The sequence below is a fragment of the Centruroides sculpturatus genome, unplaced genomic scaffold, assembly GCF_000671375.1.
Source record: "Centruroides sculpturatus isolate CEXI.00-Female unplaced genomic scaffold, Cexi_2.0 scaffold141, whole genome shotgun sequence".
In the NCBI taxonomy this organism is placed as follows: domain Eukaryota; kingdom Metazoa; phylum Arthropoda; class Arachnida; order Scorpiones; family Buthidae; genus Centruroides; species Centruroides sculpturatus.
In genome coordinates, this window is record NW_019384430.1 from 945,866 (window position 1) to 965,792 (window position 19,927).

General features: G+C 31.5%; 2 protein-coding genes across 3 annotated transcripts in view; one reads left to right on the plus strand and one right to left on the minus strand.

Annotated features, from left to right (window-relative positions):
* The window catches only part of LOC111619725 (putative pre-mRNA-splicing factor ATP-dependent RNA helicase PRP1), a 26,751-nt gene extending 15,641 nt beyond the window's left edge, over positions 1 to 11,110 (minus strand). For both annotated transcript variants that reach the window (XM_023361517.1, XM_023361516.1), the window contains exon 1: positions 10,921 to 11,110. In XM_023361517.1, coding sequence (XP_023217285.1) covers positions 10,921 to 10,976 — 56 coding nt within the window. In that variant the 5' untranslated portion in view covers positions 10,977 to 11,110. The remainder of the gene's footprint in view (positions 1 to 10,920) is intronic.
* A 3,824-nt stretch (positions 11,111 to 14,934) lies between these two features.
* Positions 14,935 to 18,522, plus strand: LOC111619726 (importin-4-like). Its single transcript, XM_023361518.1, has one exon. The coding sequence runs from the start codon at positions 15,046 to 15,048 to the stop codon at positions 18,283 to 18,285; it is 3,240 nt and encodes a 1,079-aa protein (XP_023217286.1). The 5' UTR covers positions 14,935 to 15,045; the 3' UTR covers positions 18,286 to 18,522.
* The last annotated feature ends 1,405 nt before the right edge of the window (positions 18,523 to 19,927 follow it).

Genomic DNA, 19,927 nt, shown 5'->3' on the forward strand with positions numbered 1-19,927 from the left:
TATAGAATGTAGCCGTATTCTAATTTTAAAAGTTTCAAAAAAGTTCAAATAAAGGCTGTGACATATCGCAAACATTCTATATATGGAATGGTTTTTTCATTTCACCTTTCCTAAAGAGGGCCAATAAAATAGTGGCTGAAAATGTATATTCAATAGTAAATATTCTTTAATTTTAATTAAATACAACTTTTTTCCCTTTGACTAAATTTTCTCAAACTGCTTATCCAGACGTTGGTCACTGCTAATAGTAAATATATTTTTTGAACTAGTTTACTTAATCCTGTTGAATTAATATTTGTGTTTCATATTTTTTATGTAAAACTGGCAGATATGCATTAATTCTATCTAGTAGTGATAAATTTGATCTCACTTCTTTGAAATTCAACAGAAAAAACTAACTACTTCCAGGAAATAATTTTAAATGAAACATACATATACATATTCTTTTAATGACATGAAAATGATACTCAGACTACGACTAATCAACCTGAATTTATCATCAGGCTACAATTCAGCTTATTAAATATATAAATGCTCAAAAATTTAGATTAAAGGTAGCTGATTAAATTGCCACACCAACTTGCGATAAATAATAACCCCTTTAAGATTTTTAGATTTAGAAGTGCATAGATCTCCGGAGTTAACTTTTGAGGTGCACCACAAAAACAATAGAGGGCCAGATATTCCCTGTAACTGCTTTCCAGCCCTCAAGCTTTGTTAACTCCGCTATTACTTCGCTTATTCGGAGAGCGCTCCTCATTCCATCCTCCCAGGCATTAATTGATGAAGAATTACAAATTATTAACAGAGCAGTGCGCAATGCCTGATATTCTAATTCCAAATATCAATATCTCTACAACCGGGTCAAACAGATTGTTTCCAAAATCTTTCCTCTGCAACAAAGAAAGCCTAAAGATAATAAACCCTCCAATACTGTACTTGGGCACCATTTCACTAAAAATAACACGCATATTCAGAAAGCATGGTTTTATATTACCTATAACCCCTCAACCATCACTACGAAGAACATTGTGCAATGATAGAGACACTCTCACGTTGAATGAAAAAGCGGGGGTTTATAAAATTCCATTAAAACATACAATATCAGGGGAGGAAATTATCTATATTGGAGCTACGACCAGAATGATACGGTCCCGCATCTTCGAACATCAAGAGGACATTAGAAATAACAGACCAGCTACAGAATTAGAGATAATAATCCCTGGTTCTCCATTGCACTTAGCTCCAGCAAGGTATGTATATATAATCATAGATAAAACCAAGTCCAAATCATATTACTAATCAATCAAGGCTAGTTGTCACAATGATCAGTATAGCTATTAACTTTGTTAACTAGATTGATATTTATAACTGATGCACAATCAAAACCTTAAAATATCTTGTGTAAGATTAAAAACATTAAATTTATTTACTTTAATTACTGGGATCATCAAGGTTTTGATTGGCACACTAAGTTACAGTATGGCTACATCTTCTAGATTAATTAGTCTGAAAGTGAAGATTGGACCTTTTCTTTCAAAACATTCCAAATTAATGAATTTATTCATTATTATTAAATTTAGTACAATATGGCAACTTAATCACTTACTTTTACTTCAACTATGTAGAATTTATATATTTAGATAGCCAAAATACACCTCAATAAATCTAGCTTGCTTGTTTGACTAGTTATATGATTCAGGCTTGGTTTCTTACATATTCATACTACTGTATACTACACTCAATGCCATGCTAATCCATAGTCCTATTCTGTTAAAAAGAAAAAATATTTATTGTTAAACTGGTTGGAGAAAATATTTAATGAAGAGATTGACCAACTAAAACTGCCTCGAGAGAAGTAGAGATTATATCTAACAACACACTAAATAAATAAAAGTTTGAATAGAAAAGGAAGAAATTACTATTTTATTGTGCTTATTTCCAATTTCAGCTAAAGCTAGAAATCAGCCATTTCAATAGCTTTCTGAATTTTTTCTTAATATAAAGTTATCACTTTTGACTATAAAAACCAATATAGAAGTTGCAGCCATTTAGCGCTTAACTTCAACAATTAGATAAAGCTGCCATCACAAAAACTTTAATTATAAAATTTATGTTATCTCCAGAGACAAGTTTGCTAATTATCTTGCATTTAGTCCATAGTATCTATAGCAACATAAAATTGGCTTACAGCTGTTTGTTATTAAGTTTCCAAATATGATATGATCAAGAATTACTTACACAAGAGCTGTGTTTCTAGAGTGAGTAGATAAACAATGATACTAAGATTATCTCATAAAAACATAACAATTTGGGATGATATTCCACAAACACACAAATTATTATTTTAACAATTTTTTTATTTATTTTTATGTAAATAAATTAAGTTCTTTTTATCAGCATAATAAGATTTTTAAGAATTTCTATCAAAATGTAAATATAATTATGAGAAAATTTTTTTAAGAAACTCAAAAGTATTAAAAATTTGATTAAATTCATATAATATAGTTGAAGAATACAAGTAATTGTAAATATTCTCATTATAATCTTTTGATTTTTTTGAATTAGCACTCAATTTTCAAATACCTTGTTATGTATTCATACAAACTTTATATATTGGGTTGTTCAGAAAGTAAGTTTTTTTTTCCATTAGACGGATTAGTGGTATTTTTCCCGCCATTTTCGTTCTAAACCGTATTATCATTATATATTTTGACAGCTAGCATTTTATGGCTTATTTGTAAAAAATTTTGTTTGATTTCGTGCAATTGTTTATTTTTTGTGTCCCATCAAATATGGAAGATCGAAAGCAGCATCTTCGGCATATTTTGCTTTTTTATTACCAAAAAAATAAAAATGCCGTTCAAGCAAGAAAAAAATCGTGTGACATGTATGGTGGAGATGTGTTGACAGAACGACAGTGCCAAAACTGGTTTACAAAATTTCGTTCTCGCAATTTCAGTATTGAAGATGCACCACGTTATGGATGGCCAATTGAAGCCAATGAAAACAAAATAAAAGTACCGATTGAAGCAAACTGCGGAATAACAACACGTGAAATCACTAAGAGATTAAATTTGTCAAATTGAACTGTTTATGAGTACTTGAAACAAATTGGTTTCGTTTCAAAGCTCGATATATGAATTCCACGAGTTCTTAAAGAGAAATGCTCTATTTGGTGGGATATTAAGGAAATTTTTTTTGGAGCTTTTACCAGACAATTTAACAATTGATTCGAAAGTGTACTGCATTCGAGTAAACAAATTGCGTAATATCATCAAACAGAAAAAGCCAGCCAGAATTGATAAAAAAAAACAGGTGTAGTGTTTTACCACAATAATGTCAAATTTCACACAAGTTTGGTAACTGGTCAGAAACTGTTATAACTTAGATGGGACCTGCTATCACACCAACCCGTATTCGCCAGATCGAGCACACTCAGATTATTACTTGTTCCGGTCTGTACAATTTTTTTTAACTGTAAGACATTTACTTGAAATGACAATGTCAAAAATCACTTGGATCGGTTTTTTGTAAGCAACGATCAAAACTTTTATGAATGTGAAATTGTGCTACTACCAGAAACGATGACAACAGGTATTTGACCAAAATGGTCAACATATAATTCAATAAAATATTTATTTATCATAAGAATATTGCGTTTTTTTCACGGAAAAAAACGATCTTACTTTCCGAACAACCCAATATTTTCATCTTACAATACACTTTTTTGTACCTAAAATTTGAAAAATAGGATGCATTTTATAAGATTATTTGTTTCCAATGAAAAATGTGATGTGTCCATTACAATGGTGTATCTTATGAGTCAAAAAAATACAATTTTTATGCAAATAACAAATCTTACATCATCACATAAATCGTAACCACTTATCAATGCAAACATCAGCAGTATAATTCAATAAATTATGAGTCAAATAAATAAATAGAATATGAATAATAATGTTAACTAATTATTTTAAATTTCCAGATTCATTTGTTCATCTAAGCCTTTCACCTGTTCCAAACCTTTATCACATTAACCTCTTATTAAAAAACACTCCTTGTGTGTGTGTGTGTGTGTGTGTGTGTGTGTGTGTACATAAAAACTTGCTTTAAAAAAATGTATGTATTTGGAAACTTTTGAAAATGATACTTAAAACTTACTGAAAATATTTTAACTGATTACATTTACTAAATAATTAAACAATATTAAAATATTACATATAACAATAAACAGGTACATTTCAGTATGCAAATAATACATCAGTGAACCACGATGTACCACAATGTGTTCAGATATTCACCAATGAACTTATCAGTGCAGCAACTGATGCATATTACACTCACTGGACTGTGGCTACTGATAAAACAATATGACCACCTCCATAGTTTTATTAACACTATTTTTACTATTTATCTGTATTAATCTAAAGTTATTTTAACAAAGTACATCTGAAAATGCCAATATAGCACCACTTTCTTCCACCATCTTATTAGGTTGTCAGACATTCTCATAAAAGTTATTAAATCATTCACTGGTTCATCAGATAGGACTGAGATTGATGCATACTGGAATGTACCCTATCTAAGTTGCTCGTTGACCCTCTTAAATTTCCACTGACTCACAAGGGTTGAAACTAACCATGTTGGAAGCATTAGTCTAAGCCTATTAAGAATAACAAAGAATGTTTTACTCAATGCCAAAAATCTAGGCTAACCCACCAAAAAACATAAATTAAGTGCAGAAAACTCATATGACAATAATCAGTAGAATAATGTAATGTTTATTATTTGATCAACAAGCAAGTACTGTATATTCCATTATATATATATACATATTTTTTATAGACGAAAAAATCACCAATGTAAAATGGCTATTTTCCATAACAAAAAATACCAATAAAAACTTAAGAATTATAATATCTATTAACAAAATACATCTGTATCATCATGTTTTTTTTGTGTGTGTCAGAAAGCTCTAGTTTGTCATAATAAGCAATTCAGTCTTACATCAAGTAAGATGATTATACTTTTCATTAATATTTGTTTTTGGAAATTTTACTATGAGAAAATTGTACTTTATAATCTCAACAAGATGACTAAAGAGTGCATAATGTAACAAATGAACTTCTTGCAAATATTGGAGGAAATATAATTCATCACACACAGAAACCTGAAACTCCAGTAATACGTGTTTACAAAACAGCAAACATCGAAAACTGTTGCCACCGAAAAGAGTGAGGGTTGAAAACTGTTGCCACCGAACCTGGAATCACAGTTGATCTACAAAATGTCCGTCTGATCAGGCTACCACACTGTACTGATCAGCTCAGAAACATGGAGACCCTCAAAATATTGATTGGGATTACATAACACATGCATTAACTCTAAGGATGCAGTCAGCATCTCTCACACATGGAAATTTTGTTATGAGGTTTAATTTGTAAGTATTTCACCAGCATTCAACATTTTGCAGGTTTAATTTTACACGTGCTTAAACATCATTTCTACATGAATGTAATGTTCTATTTTTTTAATATTAACATTGCTGTTCTAAAGTTTGAATTGCATTCATTCGGTTGCTTGTTCCATTTCACACTTATTTGAATTCCTCATAACTGTAGCCTGAGGAAGACCCTGATAAGGTCAAAAATGTTCGCTGTTTTGTAAACACACATTACCGGAGTTTCAGAAGGTTTTTGTGTGATGGAGTACATAATGTTCAAAAAAATAACCTGCCAACAGTAATTCTGCTTTTTGCAGTATTCTAATAATTCTCTTTTCTTTAAAAACAATCCTACTTTATTAATCTTTTCATACTTTCAAAACATTTTTTATGATCTAAGAGCATATATTCATTTACATTTTTAAAATGAGCATTGAAGCAGGGTCAAATTTGTCAAATTTTTATCACTATCTTGGCACAATCAGTCTAAATTCAGAGTTGCAGTCTCTCTGAAACACTGTCATAATATTAAATTTTTACTCTAAGTTATTTCATCCATTTTTCAAAATATATAATTTCCCTACAAGATCAGAAAGTGAACTAGCCAGTTTAACCTGCAGCAATAGCAGATACTCTAATTCTATAATTACTCTATTAAATCAGAATCTTGCTATATTTTTTTAACTGTTCATTTGACTTAATCACAAGCAGTTAATTTTAAACTCTTTCAACTATAAATTACAGAATGTAGTCTTTGGATCATTTTACTTAACATTCAGTACATATTTTATATCAGTTTTATTGCATTCCTGTTTTTCTTTAATACAAATGCCTTAAGAAAAGCATTAATTTAATACTACTGTAGAGCATCGTTTATCCGAATCAATTGGGGACTGGGGTTGTTCAGATAACCAATTATGTACAAAAAAATACATTAACCTATCCCATGTTGAAATTTTTCTCTGTTGCGTGTCACTTCACGTTGGATTTTCATCAATGTTAAGCCTAATGTAAACTTTTTTAAATAATAATTGTGGCTATTGTATCGTTAAAAATTATTTCTTTATTTTTTACAAACAAAATAAATATATTGAAAAATATAAAAACAGAAAAAATTATACTTTAGAAGTTAATCTAGTATTAAAAACGTTTGATTTAACATGACACACAGTTCTGAGAAAAACACCACAGAAAAGTGCCAGTGCTGCCATCTACAAAACACACATCAACAAAAAAATATTGGAGTAGCTCAAGATATAGCCAAAGATTGCAGTGCCACAGCACTAGCAAAAATTTAAATTTGCCGACTGGAATTCTTTCGGATAAACGACGCTCTACTGTATATATTTAAATTTTACATAAACGGCAATTTTCAGAGCAAAAACTGTTCTTAAAAACAAGTGATTAAAATATATTAGGAAAAATTTTATGTTCTGAATAGCAGCATTTACATGAAATTTGATTGTATTCATTATAATAGAACAAGATAAAATGTTTATTATATAGTATTTCAAAGCTGTTTAAAAATAAAAAAAAAACATTAAATAAATTTTTTCTAAATGTTTCATGTTACTATGAAAAGAGGCATTACTTTCCAATACATTGCAACTAATTTCTTTTCACAATGTTCAAAGAGCAAATACTTTATTTTCTAACGAAATTGAATAATTTATCATTGAAAGTGTATCATTATCATACATAATGCAACAAACTCAAAATGAATTTTTTCAAAAATAATACTTAAACTAGGGTTTCTCCAATGGGATCCTGGGAAATTCAGCAAATTTCTTACAAATTCACTTTATTTTATGTTAAAGTTGAGGAAATTTTGCAAATAGAAAATATAATTAACTCAAACCATCAAAATACATTTGTATTTATTAATTTTAAGCCTGCTTATTAGTTTTTTTAAATTTTTGCTCATTACGGCACGTCACAGACTGTCAATAATCAATACGTGGCCTACTTGTGACAGGACTTTGAAAATTCTTTACATATCAAAATCTGTAATATCTGGTATAATTGTGTTTATGCTGTTTTAATTTTTAACCATATCCAGTAGTTTCAATAACTGCATTATGCCAGGTTGTGTAAATTGGACAAGGATATAAACAAGCATGAAGTATGCAATTATGAAGTTTTTCTTCATAAACCTGATTATTAAAGCCAAATAAACTGCCGAATTATCAGGCTATGAGCTTGATTCCGCTATTAAAGCAGCCGAGATAGACAAATCAAGAATACTAGACACCAAAAGAAGTACTGTAACACATCTCAATAATGAACTAGAAATCTTCCAGGCTACAGGTGAAAAAACATAACATCTGTCTTCTCTTAAATGCATTAAACACCATTCCATTCACATCAATTAATCAAAAAGGGCATTCTCGGTAGCAAGACTTTTCTTTAGTAAAATAAGAATTGATTGATCAGAGTACTGATCATCTTTGCTTTTTAAAATCAAAAATTTACAATATTTTGTATTATGTTTTATTTAAATAACAAAAATTACCTTCTAACTTAGAAGTTTGATCTAAGTTCAATTTTTTCTTTAAATTTTCAACNCAAAAATTTACAATATTTTGTATTATGTTTTATTTAAATAACAAAAATTACCTTCTAACTTAGAAGTTTGATCTAAGTTCAATTTTTTCTTTAAATTTTCAACTCAATTCAAAGGCATTTTTGTTGTAAGCAATTTCCAACAAACTAATAAATTTTTTCTATTTGTGAAAATGTCTACATAAGTCAAAACTAATTTTTTATACATATTTTACACAGGATTATTAATATTATGATTTTGAAGATTGCAGAACATTTAAATTACTTTGGAAAATGAAAAATAATTATATCATTTGATTTTAAAATTTATTTTATATCTTAAAAATAATTAATTATATCCTGGGATTTGCCAGAATCCCAGGAAACAGTTCACTCTTTTCCTGGAATCCTGGGACAAGCAAAAGACCAGGAAATGAGAAACCTTAACTTAAACCAACTTTGTTATGTTTCTCATTTTTACACTACAAAATACTTTTAAGATATATGAAGCCTTATTGGAACTCCTCCAATGGTAATTTGATTCTGCAAATTTTCATTTGACACATTATTACCACATTCCTAAAGAAATTCAAGACTACAAAAGTATTTGATTACTTTCAAAACAATTTTGCAATATATTTTGGTTTGTGTCACCATTCAACTAACGAAAATACCTGGAGAGACAGTCCAGGACTCCAAATTACCCTAAAACTGAAAAATAAAAAGATTCAGTTTCAAATTGTTTCTGCTAAGCTCCATAGCACCTGAAAATTGTGACAAACTGCGTAACTTATCAATTTTCTTTCCAAACGAAAGCATTTCCAACACCATGTTTCTACTTACCATTAATACTAAACTTTCCCTCTATTGCTGGCCATACTGTTTTAAAATGATAAAAAATACAAAGATATGATTTTAATTAAATAAAACTTTCTATTTTTTTACTTCTAGAAATAGGGTGAGGTGCCTATTGCCAACCACTTCCAATAATGAAGCATGTAAGTGCTTGATTACTGGAAGCAGTTGGCAATAGGCAATCAAGCAAATTTGTGTGTAATTAGACCATCAAAGTGGGTTTACACAAGCCATCTTCACAGGAAGCATCATAAGATGAACTGATTATCAATGACATGTAAGAATAACAGGTTGTCTCACTCACAGTGATGAAAAAAATTATTGCATAACACTCCTGGTAGTCTATCACATAGTAAAGCATTATCAGGTGCACTAAAGATAATGAGCACACCATGTTTCAGATGCACATCTATATATATAACCCATTCAACTGTCCGTCTGTCCCGTAACCGTTTGATAACGGACACTAGAGGCGCCCCTATCGTGTGTCATATTTAAAACATTCAAATTAAATTAACAATTTTAATTATTATTTAAATGAACAATATAAATTATTATTATTCATTTGGCCAATAAATTATTATTTGGTCAATATAACAATATAAATAATTCATTATATTTGTAATAGGAATTTATTATTGTCACAGAATGCCTGTAATGTTCACTAGGAGGCGAATAACGAAAAACCGGATAGATTTGAACCGCTACGATAAAACGATAAGGTTTGAAATAGTTAAGCTAATTTTTTAATATAATAATAGAAACCTTTCATGGCACGACTACAGTGGCTAGCCACTGTAGGCACGACCAAAGAAATACGCCACTGTGGAGGAACGTAAAGCTGCCGCTGCTTTAAACATGCCTCATAGGAATTTGTAATACTGCTAAAACGCCCACTAGGGGGCGTCCCGGGCTACTAGTTTTCTATAAAATGCAATTATTGAGCTCACTTATTCTTTCACAGTCATCACATTTGTGGGGTTCTCAATGAAGAAAAGCCCAGTTTTCGACCATCATGAACAATTGTGCAACCCACCAATTGATTAGTAGATGAACAACCCATAATCAAATTATTTTTTTCCATAATGTAAACAAACATCTCGTAAAAAGTCCCTTTTTTTCATGGAAAGTATAGAACAAACTTTATTTTCATATATAAAGTTTGCTTTTGGCATTAAAATACACATCAAAATCCAAAACAGCTTTACAGTCAATTATGGTGCCATTATCATAAACTAAATGTGCTCTCTGTCATTTTATAAACAAACCTCACAAAGCGAAGAGCAAAACAAGGTTATCGTCAAGAAGCGACAAGTATGACATTACTAGTTTGCCGACAAATGGACGTTGCCAGCACAACACTTCTGAATTCGAGAAATCGCAACCGAAATGCCAAAGAAACAAGCCCAAAGGTGGGATCTTGCCCAAAAGCAAATTTGAAAATTTGCTTTTGGGCAAGATCCAACCGAGCAATAAAGAAGGCATTAGTTCCAGTTGTATTTTCGGGTAAAATGGTGTCTTTTTTTGCTTTTATTAAACTTCACTCACAAAAAAATTAATGAAGTTGTTATATTGCTTAAAAATAATTACCAATTAATTATGAAAACATACCCAACACACATTTGGTACCCACATTTGCATCTAGTAATTAATACTGGTTATTACCACCAATTAACATGGATTTTTCACAAAAAATACTTTCAATTTATAATAAAATGTAGCATTAAAAGTAAATGAGAATAGAATCCGAATTCTAATTGCTTATTTTCAACTTTTTTCATCACTTAAACCAATCACAATTAAGCACAAAGGAAGGTAATTGCACTTATATTTAGCAGGCGCAATAAGCACCAGGGGCTTATTGCGCCACATGCTGCTTTCATTCGAATCGATTAAAACGTAATTAAATAATGTAAAAAAACACGTCGTGGGCATAGAGAACGGATATAATAACAACTTAAACTTCGAATTAATGCATTTTTAAAGGAAATTTATACCAATCGTACGTATTTATTCGTCTATACACGTAAAGCCGAATGCGCCATTAACGAGAGGCGTAACACTAAACTTTCACTTACCTTTTTCTGGCATTCGGCTGCACTCCGATATCGATTCTAGTGTGTCTCTGCGACATTTTCTTTCCCTTATACGTTAAATTAATTAAAATTATACCGTTTATTTAAAATTGTTACGTGTTTCTTTACGGGCTTTGTTCCTACACAAAAATGGCCACCAGAAACAGACGTAAAACAGTAATAGCGCGTGCTCGCGAGTAAAGAAAACCATCTATACATTTAGCCAAATTATCGCCCAAAATACGATTTAAATTGTTTTTTATTTTTATTATTATATATTAATAAATTTAATGTTTTACAAAAATTTTATAAATAAAAATTAGAGACGTAAATGTAAAGACAAAATATATAAATATAGCCAAAAATCTACTATGATGGCCGAGCGGTTAAGGTGACAGTCTACCGCTCTGGGGATTCGAAATCGAATCCGCACGGGTATCATTTTTCAAAACCCGGCCGCCGAATTTTTGGTATAAGCGAATTCGTAATGGACTCTGATAAAGCCTTCTTAGTGCCCGCATGGCGGAAAAGGTTTAAAAAAAAAATGGCTGAGATTAAATAAAAATCCGAAAATATTTTACCACTTATGCCTGACTTTTGTATATCTTAACACGATAAATTATGAAAAACTCTCAGGTTTTTTATAATGATTTCTTTTTATACATATAAAATAAATTTAGTCTTCATGATCAGTCTGTTTCGGGGAGGAAGCTTAAGTTGATGCGGAGCGGAGCGGAGTATTTTATTTATTTATTTTATTATTAATTTTTTATCAATACTAATTTTATTAGCATTAATTTATGAAATATTTACAAAAATGTTAAGTGTAATGAACTTACTAAAGAATACGAGTAAATATATATATCATTGATTTAAACATATTGAACAACAATTAAGAGGGCGCTTTTGTTATTATAATTTACATGAACTTTTTGTAATGTTATATAAAAAAAGAAAGAAAAATCCAGGTAAAAATATTTAAGTATGAATTCTGGTGTTTTATAAATTAATTTTAAGTGAGTTTTTAAAGAGAAATTGATAATTAAACTCAATTAAAAAACATACAAAACACAAATATGTTTAACCAGATGATATACATATATTTTATGCAGTTCACACTCATTTAAAATAAACAATTTATTTTGAACAAACTCCATATTCCATTTATAAACATATTTCACGGTTTATTAACGGAGATAGAGACGAATTACTGCAGGGATGCCCATACATTGTAGCATGTGGCCCTATTTCGTCTGGGTTAACTTTTTCTAGTCCACAATGTGTCCCAAAAATTCCATGAATTTGGGCTTGTTGTGGACTAGGATATAATCAGTAATCAATAGGGAAGGAAAACAGTTTAACTAGTAATATACAGAGAGTTCAATATATTACTAGTTATACTGTTTTCCTTTACTGAAACCCAGTTTCGCTTTTTTAAGAATACACATATAGGTCCATGTAAAGATTCTAAAATATATTGGCATGTAAATTGTTAATATGGAATACATAAATAGTAAATATACATGAACTTTACAATATGTTGTTTAAGTGATAAACAACTTATTGAGGCTTTTTAGTGTACTATAGAAATCAGTTTGTCGCCATGCCTTTGTCTATATTCAGATCAGTTTACCAAAACTTTAGACTTATGTTTAATAATAAAACTATACTTTTTATCTTTTAAAAATATTTTAAAGTGATTATTTGAGGTTTCTAATAAACGTAACAGCTAGATTTTTCAAATATAGCGATTATTATAATCTTAAATATTCGCAATAGCATGTCTTCGGCCTTATTCATTTACAATTCAACAGTGCTTATTCTTAAGAATGAATAAATAATTATTATTTCTATTAAACAAATAAGACTAATTAATTATATGATACGAATTCTTCACAAATTAATTGAGATGGTTTTTTTAATTAATATCTTTAATTTGAAAGACCATGACGTTTTACAATATTCTCAATTTTATTACAGAAACTTCAGATTATTGTATTATACATGACCTTATAAATGCTCATTTTCCTGTATATTAAATACAATATTTAAGAAAACTATGGCATAAGGAAACAAGCAGGTACAACCTGGAGAATGGCAAACAGACACAAATGAAGAAAGACTATTTAAGGAAGGCTACACCATAAATAGAAATGGTAGAATAATGATGATGATGATGATGATTCACAAAACAAACACTTTATTTACTTAATATACAAGTCAGAGGAAGTCCATTAATTACGCGTAAAGTTTAAGGAGAAGGAGGTGGCGAAAGGTGTATCAATGTACACGATGGAGACGGATCCAGACATCCTCCACGTGGATATGATACGATAGTGGTGTAAGTATGTGTTCTTATAAGCTTCCTTACTAGTCATGCGAATAAACTACCAGTTAGAAAATATTTGCAGAACTTTTCAAAGTAATTTTTTTACGACTGAAGAATCCATAAAGTATTGTACACGCAATTACAGGAGAGAAATTGTTTGCCAAAAGTACTGTACATCATTATACACAACAGGCAGGAAATCAAAAGTGTTAAAAGCTGTACATTTAATTGATGGATGTCCCATAATATAGGATTTAAATAGTTTTACAAGCTGAAAACAGTCAGCGCAACTACGCAACTACATTCTAAGTTTCAATGGTGCCGAAATAGTAAGCGGGATGTAGTTATGTTGATGATTCCTATTACAGAAATTCAGTACAAAGGACTTTTTTTTTAGTGAAATTACTTAAATTGCAATCTGAACTTTATGGCATGAAAGAAATTTGAGAAGAAAAAATATTTCCATTTATCTTCAGTGAAAACTTATACAGTCATATACATTTTGGAATTGAAGATATAATGTCTGAATTGCACGATTCTTACATTTTACGTAAGCTTAAATTAAATTTTAAAGTTTTAAAATATGAAATAATGCGATATGATTCTATTTATGAAAGAATGAATATACAATGCACGTTTTTTTAGTAAGTACCGTTTTGATATTAAAAAAACATAACTGTAATTTTTAAAATAATTTTATTCTTACATAAAAGCCTGTACCTTAATCTACTTTTCAACATAATTTCTCCAATATGAAGGTAATTTTCACAGCTTCTGAATTCCATCATGATAGATACCTGCCGCCTAGTTTGTCGACCAATGCCGCACGGCGTTTTAACATCGTCGTAGCGCTGACTGCCTAGATGCATTTTCAAGTGGAGGAACAAGTTATTAGTCGCTAGATCAGGGCTGTACGTAGTGATCAAGTTGTTCCTAGTCATAAGATGTGATAGATCTCAGGTTCGTTGAGCCACGTGTGGACGGGTATTGTCATGAAGCAAAACAATCCCCTTACTGAGATTGCCCACGCTTTTTGTTTTGGATGACGAAATCGTAAAGCGTCTGTTTTCTCGAACTTTTGCAACAACTTTCTGCATCAAGTCTTCAGTAATGACAGACGGTCGCCCACTACGCTACTCGTCATGGACATTAGTACGGCTATCTTTAAATGCTCTAACCCATTTTCTTACCATCTCATCGCTCATAATGTTTTTTTCCATACATCTCACTAATCTGTTGATGAATGTCAGCCGCTTTCACGTCTTTTGCATTAAAAAAACGAATCACCGCGCGTACTTCACAATCGGCGGGATTTTTAATTGCGGCATTTTAAACACGCACAAACAAACGTAAAACGAACGAATGCTTCTGTAATTGCATCTGTGCCTAGTCAACAGATGTAGGAACTCAGCGCACATTCGCGGAACACCAACCGTAGCACCTATTTTAAAACGGCACTTACTGAAAAAACTTACTTCTTCAAGTACTTATCGTCATTGATGAGCGACGATATAACAGTAAATTTAAATTATTAATTCTTAAAGTTAATAATTTCAAAGGTAAATTTTTTAATTAAAATTTTTATATCTACTTTTAATTAATTCAAGATTTAGATTCATTTTTATTACGTTTTGCAAAAGTTTTATTTTTTGGCTGTATTTGGGCTACACGTTTCACGCTTTGTTTTTTTATTTGTCTGAAAATTGTGAATGACGTAATCCGTCAACGACACCACGTGTTCGTCGCCGTGAGTGTTTTATTTTTTTGATATTTTTATGATTTAAATTTACAAAACAAAAATGATTGAAATATTGGAAGACATATTGCTAAGATTGCTTGTTCCCGATAACGCAGTTATACAGAGAGCAACGGAAGAGCTTAAAACACACTTTCGAGATAATTCTATCATTCCTTCCCTTTGCACCATACTAGTGTCTTCTACGAATGTTCAGGTCCGACAATATTCAGCAATTTTATTAAGAAGAAAGCTTAGCAAAAGGAAACAGTGGGAGCAACTGGATCAGCAGTTAAAGAATAGTTTGAAGGTCAGCTTATTGGAATTTGTAACCAAGGAAAACGAGAAAGCCGTAATTAACTGTGTTGTGCAGTTAATAGCTTCGATTGCCAAGCACGAATTAGAAAATCGAAATTGGCAAGAGTTATTCCAGTTTTTGAACCGGTATGTGCACGGTGGCAATCACGCAGAGAAGCATCTTGGCTTGTATGTTTTAAATGCCGTCACATCCACTTCTGCTCATCACTTGAAACCTTTCTTCAAGTCATTTCTTTCTCTGTTCGGTAACACGCTAATAGTCCGCGACGACAAGTGGATACCCCTATATTCAATTAAGATAATGACTAACATGATAGCGCACGTCGGAACGGATGAGATGAACAAGTTCCAAACTTTAATGCCACTTGTCATAAACGTGATTAAAGATTTGTCCATCACAGACGAAGATCTGGCTTGTGAGGCTATGGAAATTTTTGATGAATTGATTGAGAGTGAAATTGCCATTCTAGCCCCGCACGTTCTGACCTTAAACAACGTGTGCATATCTCTAGCTTCGGATAAGAATCTGGGTGATAGCTTAAGAGTTAAATCGCTAGCTATTATGAGATGGTTAATAAAGATGAAGAAAAAAGTCATTCTGAAGAAGAAGTTAACTGAAAATATATTAAACATTCTTTTTGTGATAATGTGCGAACCTCAAGATCTGTCGGATGACGAAGAAAATGATGATTGTAGTAGTCAGTTGCCGTCCACTTTTGCAGCACAAGTGATAGATACGATGGCATTACATTTTCCACCCGAAAGAGTAGTTTTGCCATTATTAAAGCTTGTTGAACCGGCTTTATCAAGTGACGATGTGTTTACAAGGAAGGCTGCATACATAGCAATTGCAGTAATGGTAGAAGGTTGCTCGGAGTATATTAAAGATGAATATTTGGATTCGTTTTTAAAGATAGTATGCCGTGGTATTATAGATGAATGCATACTTGTAAGAAATTCTGCTTTATTTACATTCGGACAGTTTGCAGAATTTCTTCAACCAGATATCAATAAATATATTGCTGACCTGTTGCCTTTGCTGCTTCAATTTCTCTTTGATACTTGTAAAACATTACAAGAAGGAAAAGTTAATTTACCAAATTTAACAAGGTCGTTTTATGCACTAGAAACATTTTGTGAAAATTTAGATGATGATTTGATACCATATCTTCCTACACTTATGGAGAGACTTATGGAATTTTTGACATCTGTGCATTTGGCCAGCATTCATGAGTTAGTTATCAGTGCAATAGGTGCAGTTGCTAGTGCTGTGAAAGGTGCTATGGGTCCTTACTTTCCGACAGTTGTTGAACATTTAAAAGCCTTAATAAGTGGCTATCAAAGTGGTTCGGTTTCCTCTTTGCAAGTTCAGACTATTGATACTTTAGGCATATTAATTAGAACTGTTGAACCGAGTGATATTGCCATGTCACACGAATGCATTAAACTTGGTTTAGAAATGATTGATAAAATACATGATCCAGATTTAAGGAGAAGTGTTTATGGTTTATTTGCTTCGGTATCTTGTGTTTTGAAGTCTGATATGGCTCCCTATTTGCCCTCAATACTCGAACATATGATCGATTCTTTATTATCAACAGAAGGCATTGTTCCTTGTTATACAAATGAAGCAAATGGCAGCTTTATGCTCTTTGATGATTTAGATAATGATAACGAAGAGGATATCGGTTCAGAAGATGAGGAGGAGGATGTTGATATTGCCGAATATAACATCGAAAATGCATATCTTGAAGAAAAGGAAGACACTTGTTCATCATTGGGAGAAATTGCCGAAAATGTTGGTGTTGTATTTTTACCATATTTTGAGAAGTGCTTTGAAGAATTAAAAAAATTAATCGACCATCCTAATGCAGAAATAAGAAAATCTGCCGAACTTGCTGTTGGGAAAATTTGTCTGTCATTACTCGCTGTGGCCAAAGAGAGTGGAAATGAAGAACATCATTTAATCGCAAACAAACTATCACAAGTGGTCGTGGCAATGTTGATCACACTCGTAACAGAAGAAAGAGAGCGAATGGTTGTTTTGTCAGCATTGGAGACATTAAATGACATTTTAAAAGAATGTGGAAAAACAGTACTTGGAAATAATTGTGTGACAATATTTACTATTATAAAAGATGCTTTTAAGCAGAAGTTACCTTGTCAGGGTGATGACGATGACGGTGAGGAAGATGATGATGATGTTGCAGAATATGATAATGTGTTAATTGAATTAGCAGGCGACTTAATTCCGACAATGGCTAGTTTAATACCCTCGCAAGAATTTATGCCATACTTATCGGTATTTTTACCACTTCTGTTTATGAAAGCTAAAAAGTCACATTTGATAGCTGATAAATCTTTCGCTATAGGAATAATTGCAGAAACAATAAAAAACTTAGAAAAGGGGAGTATTGTACCATTTGCATTGCAAATTTTGCCAACATTTTTAGAAAGTATTAAAGATAAATCTGAAGAAGTGAGAAGTAATGCTGCCTTTGGAATTGGCGTACTTGCAGAGAATGCTGGCGAAAGTCTCTTCAGACAATATCCTGTAATACTTCAAGGGCTCTCAACAATGATGTCGAAGGAAACAGATGCACGTGCGAAAGATAATATCTGTGGTGCCATTGCTCGACTGATTATGACGAACAGAGAAGGGGTCCCCTTAAAACAAGTTTTGCCAGTTTTTTTGCAATGTTTACCTTTAACTACAGACTTTGAAGAGAATAGTACAATTTTTAACTGTATAAATGAACTTTTTGTTGTACACTGTGAAGAAATATTTCAAAATTTGCCACAGGTTTTAAAGATAATCGGGATGGTTCTGCCTACTCCACATATAACAAACGAGACTAGTCTGCAGTTGCGGCATTTGGTTAACTGCGTGCAGAGGGAATATCCAAATGATTTTAATTCCGTTTTGCAAAACATGCCTAAAGAATGTTCCGAAGTATTAAAACAGGTCATTCTTAGCATACAATAAATCTGAAAAAAAGGAAAAATATTTATTAAAATTTTGTTATAAAATTCTTTAACATTAATAATTTATACTGTAGCAATACAAATTTTCAACTTTTATTTAAATGAGTTTGTTAATGTATTTTATAAAAATCTTTCATTGTAGAAGTTTATATCCAAATTGTTCAAGAGTAAGATTGCTAATTATTGTGCAAAAATGTTCAGAAATTTGTATTTTACACAAACTTCCTTTTGATTAAATTTTGCAACAGTCTTTTTAGTTTTCATTTATTGGATTTTAAATCTTAAAAATTGAAATATTATAATTTTTACTAAAAATTCAAAACTTCGTTGCAATTAATTCATATATTAGAATTTATTTAATATTAAATTTAAACAACTACAAACCTTTACGGTGCGATATTAAATAAAATTATCAAGAAAAAGTTCCCACAAACATTTTTGAACCAATTTAAGGTTCTTCATCAGGTGAAAAAAACATAAATACGTAAAAAATCATTTAATGGAATACAAAATTTGAAAGAGATTCGATCAATGAAAGGCATGAATCCTGCAGCTGTCATCATCAATAGGCATGCACATTCTTCCGATATAAAAGTTTTTCATTTATATAGAATTTTTTCCGTCATATATAAGCATTTGCCACGCTAGGGATAGAGACAATTCATCCTTATTGTTAATACACTTATTGTCATGGGCCGCTTTATATATACAAATTGCTTTGATCCATCTTAGTTGCTCGGTATGAGGTGTGGTGTGGTGCTCTAAAATCTGAGCTTAAAACCATATCTAATACAGTGGTGCCTCGTACAACGTACTTAATCCGTTCCAGGTGCACGTCCGTTAAGTGAAACGTCCGTTATACGAAACGCATTTTTCCATAGAAATACATGCCAAAACATATAATTCGTTCCACAGCATAAAATAACTGTACTGTACCATAAAAAAAATGAAAATGGAGCAGTCACTAATTATGCCGGGTAGTCAGATGTTGTGAGGAGGTGGAAGAACACTTTCTTCACATATTCATACCGATACAGACTTTTTATACATTGTAGCAGGTCTCTTTTTATTGTTTTTTAATCGGAGTCAGATTCAGAAGAGGCTACCGGAGCTTGCAGGGTAAACTGCTCTTGTTCCATCCTTTGTTTTTTGGCAGCTTGCTTCTTGAAAAACATGTCCAAGGTGGTCTGTTTCTCTCTCTTCTTCAACACATGTCGGAAATGATGGGCAAGGGTGTCATTGTAGAGATCGTTGATACTGTTGGCCTCAGCTATGTTTGGATAGTGAGTGTTGGTAAACTCCTGAACCTCTCCTCCTTTGACAAGGAAGTTTCTGTCAACTTTCACTCCTGATGATTTCTTGCTTTGTTTCAATTGAAATCATCTTTCTGTTTTTTAGAAGCTACGATTTGCACAACACTTGAATAAATGTAAATACCCTGCACTGAGGTGATGTACGTAATAAACAAGGGAGCAAGCCGAATCCCAAAGGGAGTTCTGTACTTCAGAAATACTAATAATATGTTCTAATAAAACTAATATATTATAAAAATAGCAGATTGTCATTGGCAACGGCAAAAGACTGGAAACATCATTCGCACTTGTTCACAGAAAGACTGTTGTTCACCTCACATAACTGCCGAA